Source organism: Megachile rotundata, chromosome 15 (genome assembly GCF_050947335.1).
Source record: "Megachile rotundata isolate GNS110a chromosome 15, iyMegRotu1, whole genome shotgun sequence".
In the NCBI taxonomy this organism is placed as follows: Eukaryota; Metazoa; Arthropoda; class Insecta; order Hymenoptera; family Megachilidae; genus Megachile; species Megachile rotundata.
In genome coordinates, this window is record NC_134997.1 from 10,474,278 (window position 1) to 10,488,093 (window position 13,816).

Genomic DNA, 13,816 nt, shown 5'->3' on the forward strand with positions numbered 1-13,816 from the left:
AAAGATTAAATTTGATACCAATGACAATGTGTGCAGTAAGCTTTACGTAATGCAATACATTTCATTATTCATAACTTTTGTATTTTCATTCCAATTTAGTTTATGTTCAATGTAGAAATGTTTGCTATTTATGCTAATTTAGGCTCAGGACCAACACCTCCTGCAAGTTTATAAACTAATAATGCGACATCTATAGTTAATTGCTTAAGTTCATTTTCATCTTCACATTCTGCGTATACTCTTACTACATCTTCGGTTCCCGACGGTCTAAAAATACAAATTGTTTCCATTTAATATACTGTCTACGATGCACAGTCTGAGAACTATTGCAATAGATAATAAAAATAATTACCTAACAAAAGATCGACCTTTACTGTATCGCGATACAACCTTATCAATTTTCTCTTGCAATCCCGCAGGTGTTACACATCGTCTTCCTGCGTCAGCTGTTGTTATAGTATTCTTATCAGCAATTTTTACCTTTAATTGTCTATTCGGCAAGTCTTTGTAACTTCCTTCCCAATCTATAATACTCCATCCTTTTGCATGTAAAATTGTTTCTACTAGTAACATGTCGCTAAAGGCGTCGCCCACTGTTTGATTTATTACATCAATTATATTCATTAGCTTAGAAGCAGCTGATTTTTCAGTCGCAGACAGTCTACAAAATTATAGTGTATTAATGTTGACTACCACAATTTCTTTTGCAATTTATTATTGCAATGTATTAAATATTTTGATACTCTGTTTCATACAATAGACTTAGATAAAACATACTGTGGATTTGTAGTAGCATTTTTAATTGCCTGAATCACAGTATCTTTAAAAAGCACTGTTCCATGACCATTAGCTTCAAAATATACTCCTATATCAAATTCTAATGCTTTCTTGTGTAGATGTTTGATGCCAGTTGATACACACTCAACGGGTATTTGCTAAAATAAATAACAATTTATGATAATATTTATCGACGACGATGTTTAAAAAATTCACGTACCAGTACATTGGAAATATAATTGGTGGAACCACCATTGGCATATGCTGTTTGTATTAAGCCAAGTTGAAATGACAAGTTACTTTCTTGCAAAAGTTCTTTAAAATATTGTGCAATAAGTGTTGCTATTCTATCCCCATCCATCATATGAAATTTATTGTTTTCATCCAAATAGAAATAAATTATTCTATCTGCATCACCATCTACAGATACACACCTATCATTTGTTTTCACAGGAAAATTGGCTGGTGGTGCTTGTTGTACTTTAACATAATCAGCACCACACTAAAATGAATTATTTGAAATTATTCAAAGTAACTTAAATATTAATATGAATAGCTAATATTATACCATGTGATTTAATTCTCCATTTCCATCATTGTGTATATTAATTTTAAGTGCCATTCCCAGATTACTTTGGAATTCTTTTGCAGCAATAGCACCAACACCATTGGCAGCATCTAATGACAATTCAGCAACATACTGCTGATTGTTAATCTCACTTTGTCTTATGCGTTTAAAGGCTTCTGTCAATTTTACATAGTAACCACTTATTGTAGGATCACCATAGCTACCATTAGTATTTATACATACAACAAGATAATGCAACTGAGGAGTTGTTACTATTCCAAAATTATTTACAGTTCCATTCAAGGCTTCAATGCCTGCAATAGCAGCCTGTAATAATGAAGAACCACTTTCCCTAGTATCTCTACCAGTTATTACAGTTGCATTTATAGACATATCAACATTCTGTTCTTGTAAAATTTTCTGTACTGTGGAAGATAGTTCTGAATCATCAACATTAGCCAAAGTGGTAGCTATTTGTTCCCAAGATGCTTCTAACATTTCACCAGCTGGATCTATAAGCTTTACACCATTATCGGATTCAATGTTGTGACTTGCAGTAATCATTAGACCAATTGCAGCTATAAAAAAATTTTGTATTAGATATTAAAAAATATATACAACAATAATATTATATAATTTTACATTTTAATTTACCTTTTTTAACTTTAGACCTCAGCACTGCCAGAAGTCCCATTCTATACATAACATGTTCCAGAAGATTTGCCCTAAAGTAAAATTATAATGAAGCAATAAATGGTAATATAAATGATATTTATATAATTATTCATGAAAGATAAAATTTAGTTGAATGTAGAAAAAATAAATACATGATTGAATAAATATAGTAAAGTTATTAATAAATAAATGATTGTTCGATACTAATATAATAATATTTTTAATGTTTGTTTTCTTAATAAAACGTGGGAATAAAACTTACTTTGTTCTAAAACCGGCAGTTCCATATTGTATAAAATTGCTGTGTTGCTTTGTATATTTTGTAGTAGCAATGTTATTTAATTGTGAAGATTCCATTGTTTATTATCTGTTTGTTAATGAAATGTAGAATTTAATTTCACGCTCAATAATACCTGTTACATTCACCATATGGAACTAATATCACAAAGTGAAAGTGAAATTGTATTTTTAGAAACACGTGCTACAATGAAATGTCATGTAATTTTTGAGAACACCATCCTGTTGTCATTTTTTTTTAAATTTATTCATTGTAAAATGTCATAATTAAAGTTTATCGTTTACAAATAAAAGTCACGATAATATTACTTAACCTTACTTACAAAGTTCCTTGATAATTTCTTTATTGGTGAAAATATATTATTTCTTGTTACAAAATTGTTTATTATAACAGTTCATTAAACTATAATGTTTGTTGCAATGTGTATAACAATTTATATTATAAAATTGATCTTCAATATATCACACCATTAATACAATGTTACTTTTATCAGATTGCAATATTTACATAAAGTTTATCTTCTGACTTTATCAAATAAAAAACATTGAATTTTTAATTTGTTAAAGAAAATGAAGTACAGTGAGCATAACATTGTTCTAAGACTCATTCAAGGTATTCTTATTATTAAACAAACATATAATTATTTATTCATACAAATTTATTAAAAATAAAACAAGCCACATTAAAAAAAAGAATAAAATCAACAATATATTCCAGAACAAAAATAAATAACATAAAACTTTAAAAACTTTGTGCTACTTATACATTTAGTAGACAATATTCAATGCCTTGACATAATGACAAAAGTAAAAAAAAACTATACTCATATGACTGCAGCACTACCAATAAAACACAGATATCTCAACTTTCATCGCTATCACATGCAATTTTTTCTAGTACCTCATCTCGTTTTAATTTTATTTCTGAACTTTCATTATTTATTTCAGAAGAGTATTCCGAACAATTATTATTATCTTCTTTAAAACTTCCAATACTTATTTCACGTTTAATACTATTATTATTTAATTGTGTATCTGTACCAGTTTCAATTTTTGTTTCATCATATTTTATACATTTTCTTATTTCATAACCAATAGCTGCACTAAGGGGTGGTGGGACTGCATTTCCAACTTGACGATGTTTATCAAGTATACTGCCATAAAAACGAAAAGAATCAGGAAATCCTTGTGATCTGGCACATTCTCGTACACTAACCACTCGTGTTTCTACTGGATGTAATACGCGCCCCTAGGAGATTGAATAAATTTTGTATATTAGCTTCAATTAGTAATTAAAATTATTTCCTTCGTACCTGTTTTCCCATCGGTTCTGGATTTGTAATAGTTGTACTAAAGAATCCATCCCATTCTAATCTTCCATACAAACCCGACCAATGATTGTGACGATTTCCGGTGTGCGGTAAACACCATGGAATTAAAGTATTAAACTGTCTATCTGTAGGATCACACGGTTTCCCATTACAACAACTACACACTCCACGGTATGCTCCTGTAGAACTTTTCCCAGCCTTTTTATCATCATACGGATATTCCCTTGAATAAAAATCAGCTGTTGTTGTAACCCTAGTATAACTGAAGAGATTCATGTGTAGGCATACATACAATTTTTTAGAGTAAGTGCCATCGCTTAATCGGATGGTAATATTTGGCAAATCACGCCAATCTGAACCGCTAGCTATTGGGATATGAGCCATTCTACCTTCTACTAAAGGTGCCATTTCCTTACATATATGATCTCTCAACACAGGTTGATACTGTTTACCTCTCATCTGAAAATAAAATAATACATCAAAGAATTGCTTCTTCATATATTTATTGAATTTAATTACTTTTCTTTGGAAATGTGATAGTGGTTCACTATTGTATGGCATTTCTTCTTTGTTCCATCCGTTTTTAATTTCTGGCAAATCAAACATTGCATCTTTCACGGTAATCGTTCTATATGGGGCAGAATCTATCCAGCTACAATTTGAACTATACTGAAATATTATGGAATCGTTATAACAATTTATTTAAACGTCATAAATATATTTTATAAAATATGATAAAATCATTTACCTTCTTATTATCTACTAGTACACTTAACTGGCAGGCACGTTTACTGAATACATGCGTAGGTTCTGGATATTTTGGAAGTGTTTGCCCAGGTGCAGCAGCCAGAATTACCATTCTGTATGATACAGTAAAATAAAATGAAGTAAAACTGTAATTCTAATGGGAATAAAAACGAACCTTCTTCTAGTTTGAGGTACACCATAGTTTCCAGCTTGAAGAATACCAAATGTACATTGGTAACCCATACGTACTAGACATCTCAATGTCAATTTCAAAACCATACTTTTTTTGAAAGATACAAAATTTCTGACATTTTCCATGATAAAAAACTTAGGCCTATAGTAATCACAATATGACAAATAAGAAACAACTAGCGAGTTTTTGAATAAAGAATACTGTCGTGAATTGAAGCGATTCATGCCACTGAAACCCTGACACGGTGGACCACCACATAACAATTCCACTTGACCTTTTTGAGGAAGCTTTTGACCAATTTCGTTAGTTGCATCGCCCTGAGAAATACACGAATTTAGTATATAATAACAAACATATTCTACTAATACTATGAATGAAGAAATTACACTAACATTCATAACTTTTTGCAGCAATATATTACAGTCTTCCGTAAATACTGTTGCGTTAGGATAATTTAAACGATATGCATACGCAGCTGGTTCTTCCTTTTCTATGGCCCAAAGATTTTCAGCTATGTCAGCTTGATGTAAACCTTCAGATAATCCTTTGAAACAATGTTAATTTATAATTTTAAGAAAAAGAGTATTGACAACACGTAAAAAATAAAAACTAAAATTATAGCTACATACCACCACAACCAGCAAACACATCTAATGTTTTTAATTTTCTCGATATAGGCTTATACTCAATTGGTTGATTAGCGAATATCTTTTTCTTATTTTCCTCGGTTTTTTTACCTTTGAGCTTTAAGTTACCCTTACTTTTACCAGATTTACCAATACTGATAGCATGATATGGTGGTTCATCAAATGATTTTTCTTGTACGTTATAAGCCTCATTAAAATAAAATCGATTTGGTCCAGAAGCAGTCCATTCTTCAATAGATTCATTTAAATTCTCAGAATAAGTAAGATAACATTTGCCAACGACTTCGGTGAATTTAATTGTACATACTAGAAAATTATATTTCATAACATATATGTACATATATTATTACAAATTTATATAAAAATCTATAATATACCTTCATCGCTCCAATACACCATATTTAAGTCTGCTTGTTCCATTAATGAAATATCTCTGTGTGTGTTTTCTGGTCTATATAACTTGTTTACTTTAATATTAATATCCATAGGTGAGACTATCATATCATTTGTATTAGCATATATTGCATTTATATACCCTAAACAGAAGGGTTTAGGAGTGTCTAAATTTGAACCTTTTACATGATCAGAAGACTTCCTATAAAATTCTGGATACATGTCTTCATCAACATTTTTCTTTTTTGCCTTTGATGTGTCTTGATACGCAATTTTATACTTAAATTTATAAGCTTCCGGTTGTAAAAATACAGCTGTACCCACTCTGTATTCTTCTCCTTTATACTTTACTACCCCATAAATAACTTCTTTGCTACTTTTTTCTTCTATTAATTCGTACACCTTAAAATACAGAAAATGTTGATCATTATTAATTTAGAATTATTATTTTAAAATTTACCTTTGGCATATTAAACTGCTGCAGTGCTCTTAAACGAGTACAAGCAGGACAAAAGCGGTGAATATACTCTTTGCGAAGACATTCTGGATCCGGTGAAGGATCTTCAAATCTGGCTGTTTCAGGCGTATAACGTTTTTGATAAAAGAATGTTTTACCGTCTACATCTTTTATTTCATCTTCAAGACTTAAGTTTGTATTACCTGTAACATATTAACTATAAGTTATAACAAATTATTTCTTTACATGTTTATACGTTATTAATAAATTGTTACCTATCTCATCCCAATTTTCTGGCGTCTTTTTAAAATGAACAGTACATTTTGACTTAACAGATTTAAAAGGGACATCATCACAATCATCACTCAAAAATAATTCTATAGGGTCTGATGTTTCCCCAAGGATAGTATCAGTTCCTCTGTGAAACCAATTTGCATGAAATTGTTTCAGACCATTTTTGGTCTCCCACATGTATATAATTTTAGCAACATGCAATGGTATTGCTGGATTCCTTGGTTCTACGAGGACATAATCATTTATTTCTATTCTCTCATCGCCCACCATAACAGATTTATAGAACGTTTTTTGATTATCGGCAGCAATTTTATCTTCCACCCATGTAACGTCTTTCTTAAACTCTTTAAAATCTTTTTTCGTATGTTCTAGTTCTTCAATTTTCTTGTTTTCCATTAAAGCTTCATATTCATCGTCATTTTCTAGATCAGAATCATCTGCTTCTTGAATAGCCATGTTTGGACACTTTCTTTTAATGCAAGCTTGCTTGCCTCTTCCTGTTCCTCCAAACTTGATCATATCTTTACAGTGACTACAAAGTCCGCAATCCGGTTGCTGACAATTTTCACATATCCCACATCTTTGTCTTTTGGGTCCCATTGATACTTTATCATCATGTTTACTCAACTGATCAGCAAAAATATTTTCGAACATATTGCTAACTAATTGGGTTGTTGTTGCTTTTGTCCACATGGGTTTCTTAATTTTCTGATCACGTCGCTGTGTTCGCCGAAGAGCTGCTTTTTTTCCTAATGTAACACCTGCGAGATTTGCTAGTGCACGCATACAAGGAGTTGTAATAAGGAGAGTTTCATTGGAACTGGCAGAATTATCAAATGATAATACTTGATCGCATATAAACTGTGCATGTCGCAACAAAGAATCCTCCGTGAATTTTGTCAAGCCTTTAGGTGGTACAATAGTCTGCAAAAATTCATATTATTATAAAATGAAACATTATGACCATAAGAACTTTAAGTAGAGCTCTTAAATTACTTGAAGTCTATTCAGTAAATCTTCATAGCTGGGACTAATTTCATCTAATAGAAATTCAATAACTAATTTACTCATGTAAATTTTTTCTTTAACCACATCCATGAAAGGAGCATATGCTTCAGATGGCTCCATTAAAATGTATTCACCAAATGCGGTATTAAAACCTATAAGAGCTAGTTCTCCTCCATCGAAACCAGACACATACCACTCATTTATTGGACCCATATCTTTGGTTGGTACTCCACCCTCAGGGGATGAATCTTCCTCATAAATGGCTTTCATATATCCAGAAAAATATAACAGTACATTTTTTTCTATGAGTCCAGTATCAAAAGGACATAAGTGACCATTTTTATCATAGACACTAAAATTTGAACAGCATGAATATATGTATATATATGAATTTTTTTGGAAAATTAAATGAAGCAATAATTTTACCTAAAATAAGTTAACTTATTTTGAGGATGTTCATCACTTTCATGTATAAAAGATTCATTTCCATTAAATAAACATAACTTTGGATCAATCAAAGCAATTTCTTCATCTACAGCACCATTTGGATGTCCAGGATAAAACCTTATTTCATCATTTAATTTTTGACGGCAATATTCACATTTGCCAGGGAAAATATTTGGTCTTCTAATTTGAGATTTTGAGACTATTATATTGTCTTCAGTTTTTATTTTCTTTTCATGATGTTCATTTGGAAATTGCTGGTTTATCTGTGGATTGTTATTTTCTTTAGTCTGTTCAGATGTAATTAGTAAATCATCTTTATTCATATCTTCATTATCTGAATCAGCATTGGCTCGTTTTCTCTTAGCAATTTGTTTAGAGAACATGTCAATTATAGATAATCCATGTTTACTAGGTTTAGATGTGCTAGGTTTCATTGTGATATTAAAATATAATACTTTTAGTTATTAGAAATTCTGTTGCCATTTAATGTTTCTGCATACAATGCTATAAAAGATGTGTATAATTCTGTATTATAACATCACTTTTAATAAATGTCATATAACTGAAAAAAAGCAAATTGATATAATTAATTGTTTTCTAACATTTGTTGCATGTTACATATATGGCTCAATTAATAAGAAGAACATTTTAAATAATGTGCAAATATATATTACATTTTCACTTACCTAATTATAAATTTATAAATAATTGTTAAAACTTAATAATTTATTACAAATCTCATGTGCTGTAAACCTACGCACGTTTCATAAATATCATATTCAATCTTAAGTGTAAGGATATTAACAGTGATTTTTACAATGACACAATAAGTATTTAAAATCTATTATTTGTGGTAATAATTTAGATTATTTAACACAACGTAATCCAATTTTTGAACGCCACAAATTTGATATAAACAGCAATTATTCTGTTCGAGAAACGTTTTACGATTCTCTCATGTTTTCCCGCCTTCGAACACTATTGCCAAATTTAATTGTATTTCATTTTTACTCTAATATAATTTACTTTTAAACAGTATTAAATGAAACAATAATCGGTAATAAATATTTTTATTGATTAATACATTGGAAGGTATTAAATATACAGATACAAAAAATGTAAATACAAAAGAGTAATTAAAATATAAGTATTGTAGGTTAGGACAATTCATCAATAATAAACAAACATGTTTATATATATATATGTACTATAAAGATATTCACTTGTTTAAATAAAGTTATTTAAAATTTGATTGGTATCATTGTTTTTGATAATAAAAAGATAGATATAGCAATAAACTGATTTCTGATATCAGGAACAAAATCAATTCTGTAATGCATACTTTGCAGTGTATAAGTGTATAAGTCATTTTGCAATTTGGTATATATTTATAGAAAACTAAAAGAAGATGAAACTTACATGTACCATAGAAGTTAATAACAGATTGTCTTCAACAAATATAATAAGAAGAAAACCTCAGCGTTCCATTTTAGTAATTGGAAGACACTCAGTAAAAAGTAAAGAGTTACATCTTCTCTGGCAAACATTACAAAATAAACAGGGTACTAAGTATAAGGTATAATCAATCAAACTCTTTTCATAATTAACATTGTTTTATTATTTTCTTATAAATTTTTATTGTTTCAGATTGATGGTAACATAGACAAAGTATTTACAAAATTTATCAATGAAGGAAAAGCTACAATTCGTATAATAGAACCTCCTCATGATTTAATTATTCAGTCTGATACAATTCAATTGAAAAGTTTTATTCATATTTTAAAACTTGTAATATCTAAGAAAGCAGATCCTTCAGTTCTTACCATTTCAAATTTAAATCCAAAAAATGTAACTTCCATTCCAAAAGTTAAAGTTGTAGTTAATAAAGTATCAGACTATCCCACTTTGGAAGGATTCCCAAGAACAACTAAAGAATTGTACTTAACTGGATTAAATAGGAAATCATTTGACAGACAAATTTTAAAGTTGCAAAGTCTAAGAATTTTAGATTTATCTAATAATCAAATTTCATCTATACCAGCAGAATTAGGTGCATTAGAACACTTACAAGAAGTTATTCTGTCACAAAATCGTCTTGACAAAGCTTTGAAATGGGCATGGTTGGATCAGACTGCTATTAAATCCAACTTAAAATTATTAGACATAAGTGATAATTCGGTATGTTTATTTTATATTTCATACAAAATATTGTTAATACATGAATTCGATTTTTTATAACAGCACATCCTTATTTTTTTATACAGTTAATAAAATTACCAGAACAAATTGGGAAACTTTATGGTCTGGTTAATTTAAAGGCTAGTAAAAACATGTTAGTATATTTACCACAAAGTATTGGCAGATTATCTAGTTTAAAATATTTAGATGTATCAAAGAATAATTTAAAGCATTTGCCTGGAAGTATGAGAAATCTACGACTGATATTATTAGATGTTTCCGAAAATAAATTCCAAAAAACAGATTTATATTTCACATGTAAAATGAATGTACCAAGTTTACTTGAATGTGGTGCTAGAGCAGTTCTCAAAACAAGGTTTGTATTACATATAATTTGCATGTGTATTTCATTCTGTATTTTTAAGGTTTTCATACATTCAATTAAACTTATTATTGGCATTATTGTATCTTTATAGATGTCCATATGATGCAAGTATAATTCCATTCACGTTGGTGAGGTATTTGAATGAGGCAAACTATTGTGTCTGTGGTAATGCTTGCTTCCAATATTACATACGAAAATTTGTAGAATATAATTTAAGTACTATAGCTAGCAGTGTAAAATCGTCAGAAAGTAGTATAGTACAATTCGATTGTTATTTTTGTACAACAAGATGTGAAAGTAACTATGCAAAAGTACACTATTAGAATATTTTTTAATAATTTCTATATTTTTTTACAAATGTCTTATAAATATATATATAGTAATTTATTTATAGCATAATACTTTTATATCTCAGTTTGTATAATCAATATTTTTCACATTTAAATATAAATATAACTTGTACAATCTTATTTGTCATTTTTATTACTTGCTAATTCTAACAGGTCGATAAAATTTTATAAAATAGAAAAATACGCAAGTTGCAGGTTTATTAATTATTTAATTGATTATAAGAGAGTTTTTGTACATTTTAAAGTTAATTTACATTTAAGATATAAAAATTATTTTTCTTCAATTTTCCATGTATGACAAATTATTCAATGACTTTCTTTCCAATTAAAATATAAAAAATCACTATGAAGTGATATGTGGTAATATCTTCCTTATTCAATAATTTTGTACATAACAAGAATAATTAATATCTAAAAATTCTCATCACAGCACCGTCATAGTTTAACAGTAAAAATCTTAAAAATACCTATAATTATTTGATTGATCTTAAGTCTTGTATAATCTTTGCATATCTGATTAAAATGTATGTACTAAAATACAATAATATATTAAAATTCATAACATTTTTAAATTCGGAGTTATTACTTTCAGGTACCCAATTGAGTGCAAGATTTACATTTTAGATTAAAGGTTTAAAAAATATCAAATTTCTACTTAATTTTTTTGGAATTAACACTTTAACACATCTTTATTTTAATTTGAAAAACTTGTTACCTGTTATTATTTAAACTGTGAAACGCAAAGCTTTATTTAGTACAATATTTTTTATGATATTTTCAAAAAAATGTATCTGTACATACATAATTACCATAAAATGAATAATCCGACTCTAAAAGTAAAAAAAATCATTGTAACATATTTGTTAGTGTTATTTCTTTTGTTTTATATCTGTTTTAACAAAATCAAAATCGGAATCGTCCATACTAAGAAAAAATTGCCGCGGTGTAACTACCTTTTTTTTACCTATATGTGGAACAGTAAAGTCAATATTTTTATATTTACTTGCGTCTATTCCTCCTTCTGCTTGTATAGGTTGAATAAATACTTCCGGATCTTCATTATGTGGAACTAATCTCATACAATTGTTTTCTTCTAAATTACTCGGTGAATAAGAGTTTGTGCTCTATTGTATATAATACAAATATTTATAAAATTATTTGGAAAATATTATTTTTTTATACGATTTATAAAATTAAAAATGTTGATACAAACCTGTACATGTTTATTATTTTCATATCTTACATCTGTAGAATTATCTGGTACTTCTAAATCTTTCACTGAAATTAATTGACGTTTTATAAGTCCTCTTATTGCTGCATTTTTATTAAGTCTACATTGTTTTAAAATATTCTCCTCATCTTTAATCTTGTGCTTTTCATCAGTCTTAATCTCTGATAGAGACGAGTCAATATCAGTTCCCACAACTGAATTTTTATAATCACAGTGGTTATTAACTAATGACAATTTTTTATCTAGAACCTGCGATTTTAAACTAGCTTCTAATTGCCTAATTTTCCATTGCTCTTCAAGCGTTTCATTTGAATAATCAATACCTCCAGTTGCCTGTAAAATAAAAGTTATTCTTCAATAAATACTATCCACTTTCATGTTTCAGTTTACAAATCATACTTACTTCTTTAATAGAAGATGCAATTTCATGTGTTGGTAGAAAGCATGGTTCCTGAGACAAATTAGTAAAGCTCTGACTAAGATTATCATTATCAAATAGCTGCAAAATACAATATATAATTATTAATAATAATCTATGTACTCATTAAATTGAAGATTATTACGAGTAATTAAACTCCAAACATATATATTATGAATATATTTAATTCAACTGTTAAATATGATAAATACTAACGCCTTCATTTTTTGGAGATTTAAATTTCCTCATTTTTCGATTTCGTTTAATTGAATCATGCTCTTGTTGAAGTATAAACAATGAGTTTTCATCACAGTAAGGTATTTGTGTTATTTTCTGAATGTCATTATTTAAGCTCATTGTAAATGTATCTAAAAAAGAAACAAATATACATATGTAAATATTTTACAAAATTTCAGTCAATGTGATTTACTACTGATAAATATGTACAAATAATTGCTTATAAATTAAAAGTATTTGATTTTTATTTATACAATATTTTATACAATAAAACTGTAAAGTAAAAACTTTTGTTTCAAATTTGAAAACTCTACGAAATAACCTCACTTTTCTCATGCTCTCGTAATATCTTTTCATTATAATACGTTTATTGTATTCTTTATTGAAAAGTGATTTCTTATTTCAATTCTGATGTTACAAAACTATATTGTTACTATTATTTTAATTTACCATTATTTGTACAAACAATATACAGGATTCATATAAATCGATATAAAAATAAATTATGTTCGTATAACAATATAATGACTTAAAATAACGATGTAACTATTTAAAAAATCATTTAATATAATTTTTAGTACTTCAGGGTTCTCACACTAAATATATGTAAATATACTGTAAATAGAATATTGATAATATTTCAACATTGGCAATACACAGTAACTCTAAATTGTCAATAAGGGTTGAAAGTTCTCAAATATTAACAGATATATATTGTATCGATCATATGTACTTTTTATTAAACCATAGTTTTGCAAATCTCATCCGAAATTTAAGTGCACCCTTCACCCCACATTATTTTTTATGAAATCTCAAGAAATTGTGCGATATATAACCTCAAACAGCAATTATTACTTAGAAAAAGAGTCAATAATCTGTCTATAAATTACAGTAAAATATTTAAATGTAAGGCATCCTAGTTGCCTCCGTGATATCAAAAAGTCGAATGATAAAAATATATTAAGGTGGCGAATTAAAACATTGCTGCTTATCTTGTAATTACATAATGTAGTATATATCTTTATTATTTAATCGCAAGCGGTACAGTTAAATGTTACCATTTGAAAATGTAAATGCATCGAGCATTCGAGCATCATAACATGAATAAGCAAGATTGTTCTTGTATTCTTGTGATCAGATTCATTAGCAAATTTGTGCATCACAAATTATACCCCTTCTACTT

General features: G+C 28.4%; 4 protein-coding genes and 1 long non-coding RNA gene across 18 annotated transcripts in view; 2 read left to right on the plus strand and 3 right to left on the minus strand.

Moving 5' to 3' along the window:
• Window positions 1-47: 47 nt before the first annotated feature.
• nst (phosphoglucomutase 3-like protein nst) lies at window positions 48-2,789 on the minus strand. Of its 2 annotated transcripts, none has more exons than XM_012282270.2 (8): window positions 2,641-2,789; window positions 2,283-2,387; window positions 2,000-2,070; window positions 1,346-1,923; window positions 998-1,279; window positions 778-935; window positions 353-661; window positions 48-267 (listed from the first exon to the last, which is right to left on the minus strand). In XM_012282270.2, exons 2-8 carry the CDS (start codon window positions 2,375-2,377, stop codon window positions 129-131), a joined length of 1,632 nt encoding a protein of 543 aa, XP_012137660.2. In that variant the 5' UTR covers window positions 2,378-2,387; window positions 2,641-2,789; the 3' UTR covers window positions 48-128. The 2 variants fall into 2 exon arrangements, with proteins under 2 accessions (XP_012137660.2, XP_012137659.2); XM_012282269.2 differs by having other exon boundaries at window positions 2,283-2,501; window positions 2,641-2,784.
• A 1-nt stretch (window position 2,790) lies between these two features.
• LOC143265831 (uncharacterized) lies at window positions 2,791-3,602 on the plus strand. Its single transcript, XR_013040581.1, has 2 exons — window positions 2,791-2,930; window positions 3,416-3,602. It is a non-coding gene; the product is annotated as an uncharacterized LOC143265831 (long non-coding RNA).
• Window positions 2,959-8,701, minus strand: Dnmt1a (DNA methyltransferase 1a). Of its 2 annotated transcripts, XM_012282268.2 has the most exons (14): window positions 8,521-8,701; window positions 7,814-8,396; window positions 7,376-7,739; window positions 6,361-7,303; window positions 6,089-6,288; window positions 5,613-6,030; window positions 5,218-5,541; window positions 4,981-5,132; window positions 4,571-4,905; window positions 4,397-4,508; window positions 4,168-4,317; window positions 3,941-4,107; window positions 3,631-3,871; window positions 2,959-3,566 (listed from the first exon to the last, which is right to left on the minus strand). In XM_012282268.2, the coding sequence occupies exons 2-14, from the start codon at window positions 8,266-8,268 to the stop codon at window positions 3,180-3,182; spliced, it is 4,248 nt and encodes a 1,415-aa protein (XP_012137658.2). In that variant the 5' UTR covers window positions 8,269-8,396; window positions 8,521-8,701; the 3' UTR covers window positions 2,959-3,179. The 2 variants fall into 2 exon arrangements, with proteins under 2 accessions (XP_012137658.2, XP_076396150.1); XM_076540035.1 differs by having other exon boundaries at window positions 3,941-4,317.
• On the plus strand, window positions 8,546-10,867 carry Lrr47 (Leucine-rich repeat 47). Of its 5 annotated transcripts, none has more exons than XM_012282265.2 (5): window positions 8,546-8,625; window positions 9,229-9,410; window positions 9,482-10,012; window positions 10,099-10,388; window positions 10,489-10,867. In XM_012282265.2, the coding sequence occupies exons 2-5, from the start codon at window positions 9,243-9,245 to the stop codon at window positions 10,718-10,720; spliced, it is 1,221 nt and encodes a 406-aa protein (XP_012137655.1). In that variant the 5' UTR covers window positions 8,546-8,625; window positions 9,229-9,242; the 3' UTR covers window positions 10,721-10,867. The 5 variants fall into 5 exon arrangements, with proteins under 5 accessions (XP_012137655.1, XP_076396158.1, XP_012137653.1 ...); XM_076540043.1 differs by lacking the exon at window positions 8,546-8,625 and adding an exon at window positions 8,669-8,687; XM_012282263.2 differs by lacking the exon at window positions 8,546-8,625 and adding an exon at window positions 8,775-8,891.
• Window positions 10,868-10,935: 68 nt separating this feature from the next.
• LOC105662113 (uncharacterized) overlaps window positions 10,936-13,816 on the minus strand; it is a 32,338-nt gene continuing 29,457 nt past the window's right edge. For 3 of the 8 annotated variants that reach the window (XM_012282278.2, XM_076540047.1, XM_012282281.2), the window contains 4 exons: window positions 12,613-12,764; window positions 12,382-12,477; window positions 11,961-12,311; window positions 11,584-11,871 (listed from right to left, as the gene is read on the minus strand). In XM_012282278.2, the coding sequence (XP_012137668.2) occupies window positions 11,617-11,871; window positions 11,961-12,311; window positions 12,382-12,477; window positions 12,613-12,764 (854 nt within the window). In that variant the 3' untranslated portion in view covers window positions 11,584-11,616. The other 5 variants (XM_012282289.2, XM_012282280.2, XM_012282282.2 and 2 more) reach the window with 5 other exon arrangements.

Bases quoted from the DNA above. Each gene is read 5' to 3' on its own strand.
- nst (XM_012282270.2), bottom strand. From the start codon at position 2,377: ATGGAATCTTCACAATTAAATAACATTGCTACTACAAAATATACAAAG. The intron at 1,924-1,999 runs GTAAATTAAAAT...ATTTTTTTATAG, and splicing joins GAGGTCTAAAGTTAAAAAAG to CTGCAATTGGTCTAATGATT. The intron at 936-997 runs GTACGTGAATTT...TATTTATTTTAG, and splicing joins ATTATATTTCCAATGTACTG to CAAATACCCGTTGAGTGTGT.
- Dnmt1a (XM_076540035.1), bottom strand. From the start codon at position 8,268: ATGAAACCTAGCACATCTAAACCTAGTAAACATGGATTATCTATAATT. The intron at 5,133-5,217 runs GTATGTAGCTAT...ATTGTTTCAAAG, and splicing joins TGTGTTTGCTGGTTGTGGTG to GATTATCTGAAGGTTTACAT. The intron at 3,567-3,630 runs GTACGAAGGAAA...TCAATCTCCTAG, and splicing joins CAGAACCGATGGGAAAACAG to GGGCGCGTATTACATCCAGT.
- Lrr47 (XM_012282265.2), top strand. From the start codon at position 9,243: ATGAAACTTACATGTACCATAGAAGTTAATAACAGATTGTCTTCAACA. The intron at 9,411-9,481 runs GTATAATCAATC...TTATTGTTTCAG, and splicing joins AACAGGGTACTAAGTATAAG to ATTGATGGTAACATAGACAA. The intron at 10,389-10,488 runs GTTTGTATTACA...GTATCTTTATAG, and splicing joins AGAGCAGTTCTCAAAACAAG to ATGTCCATATGATGCAAGTA.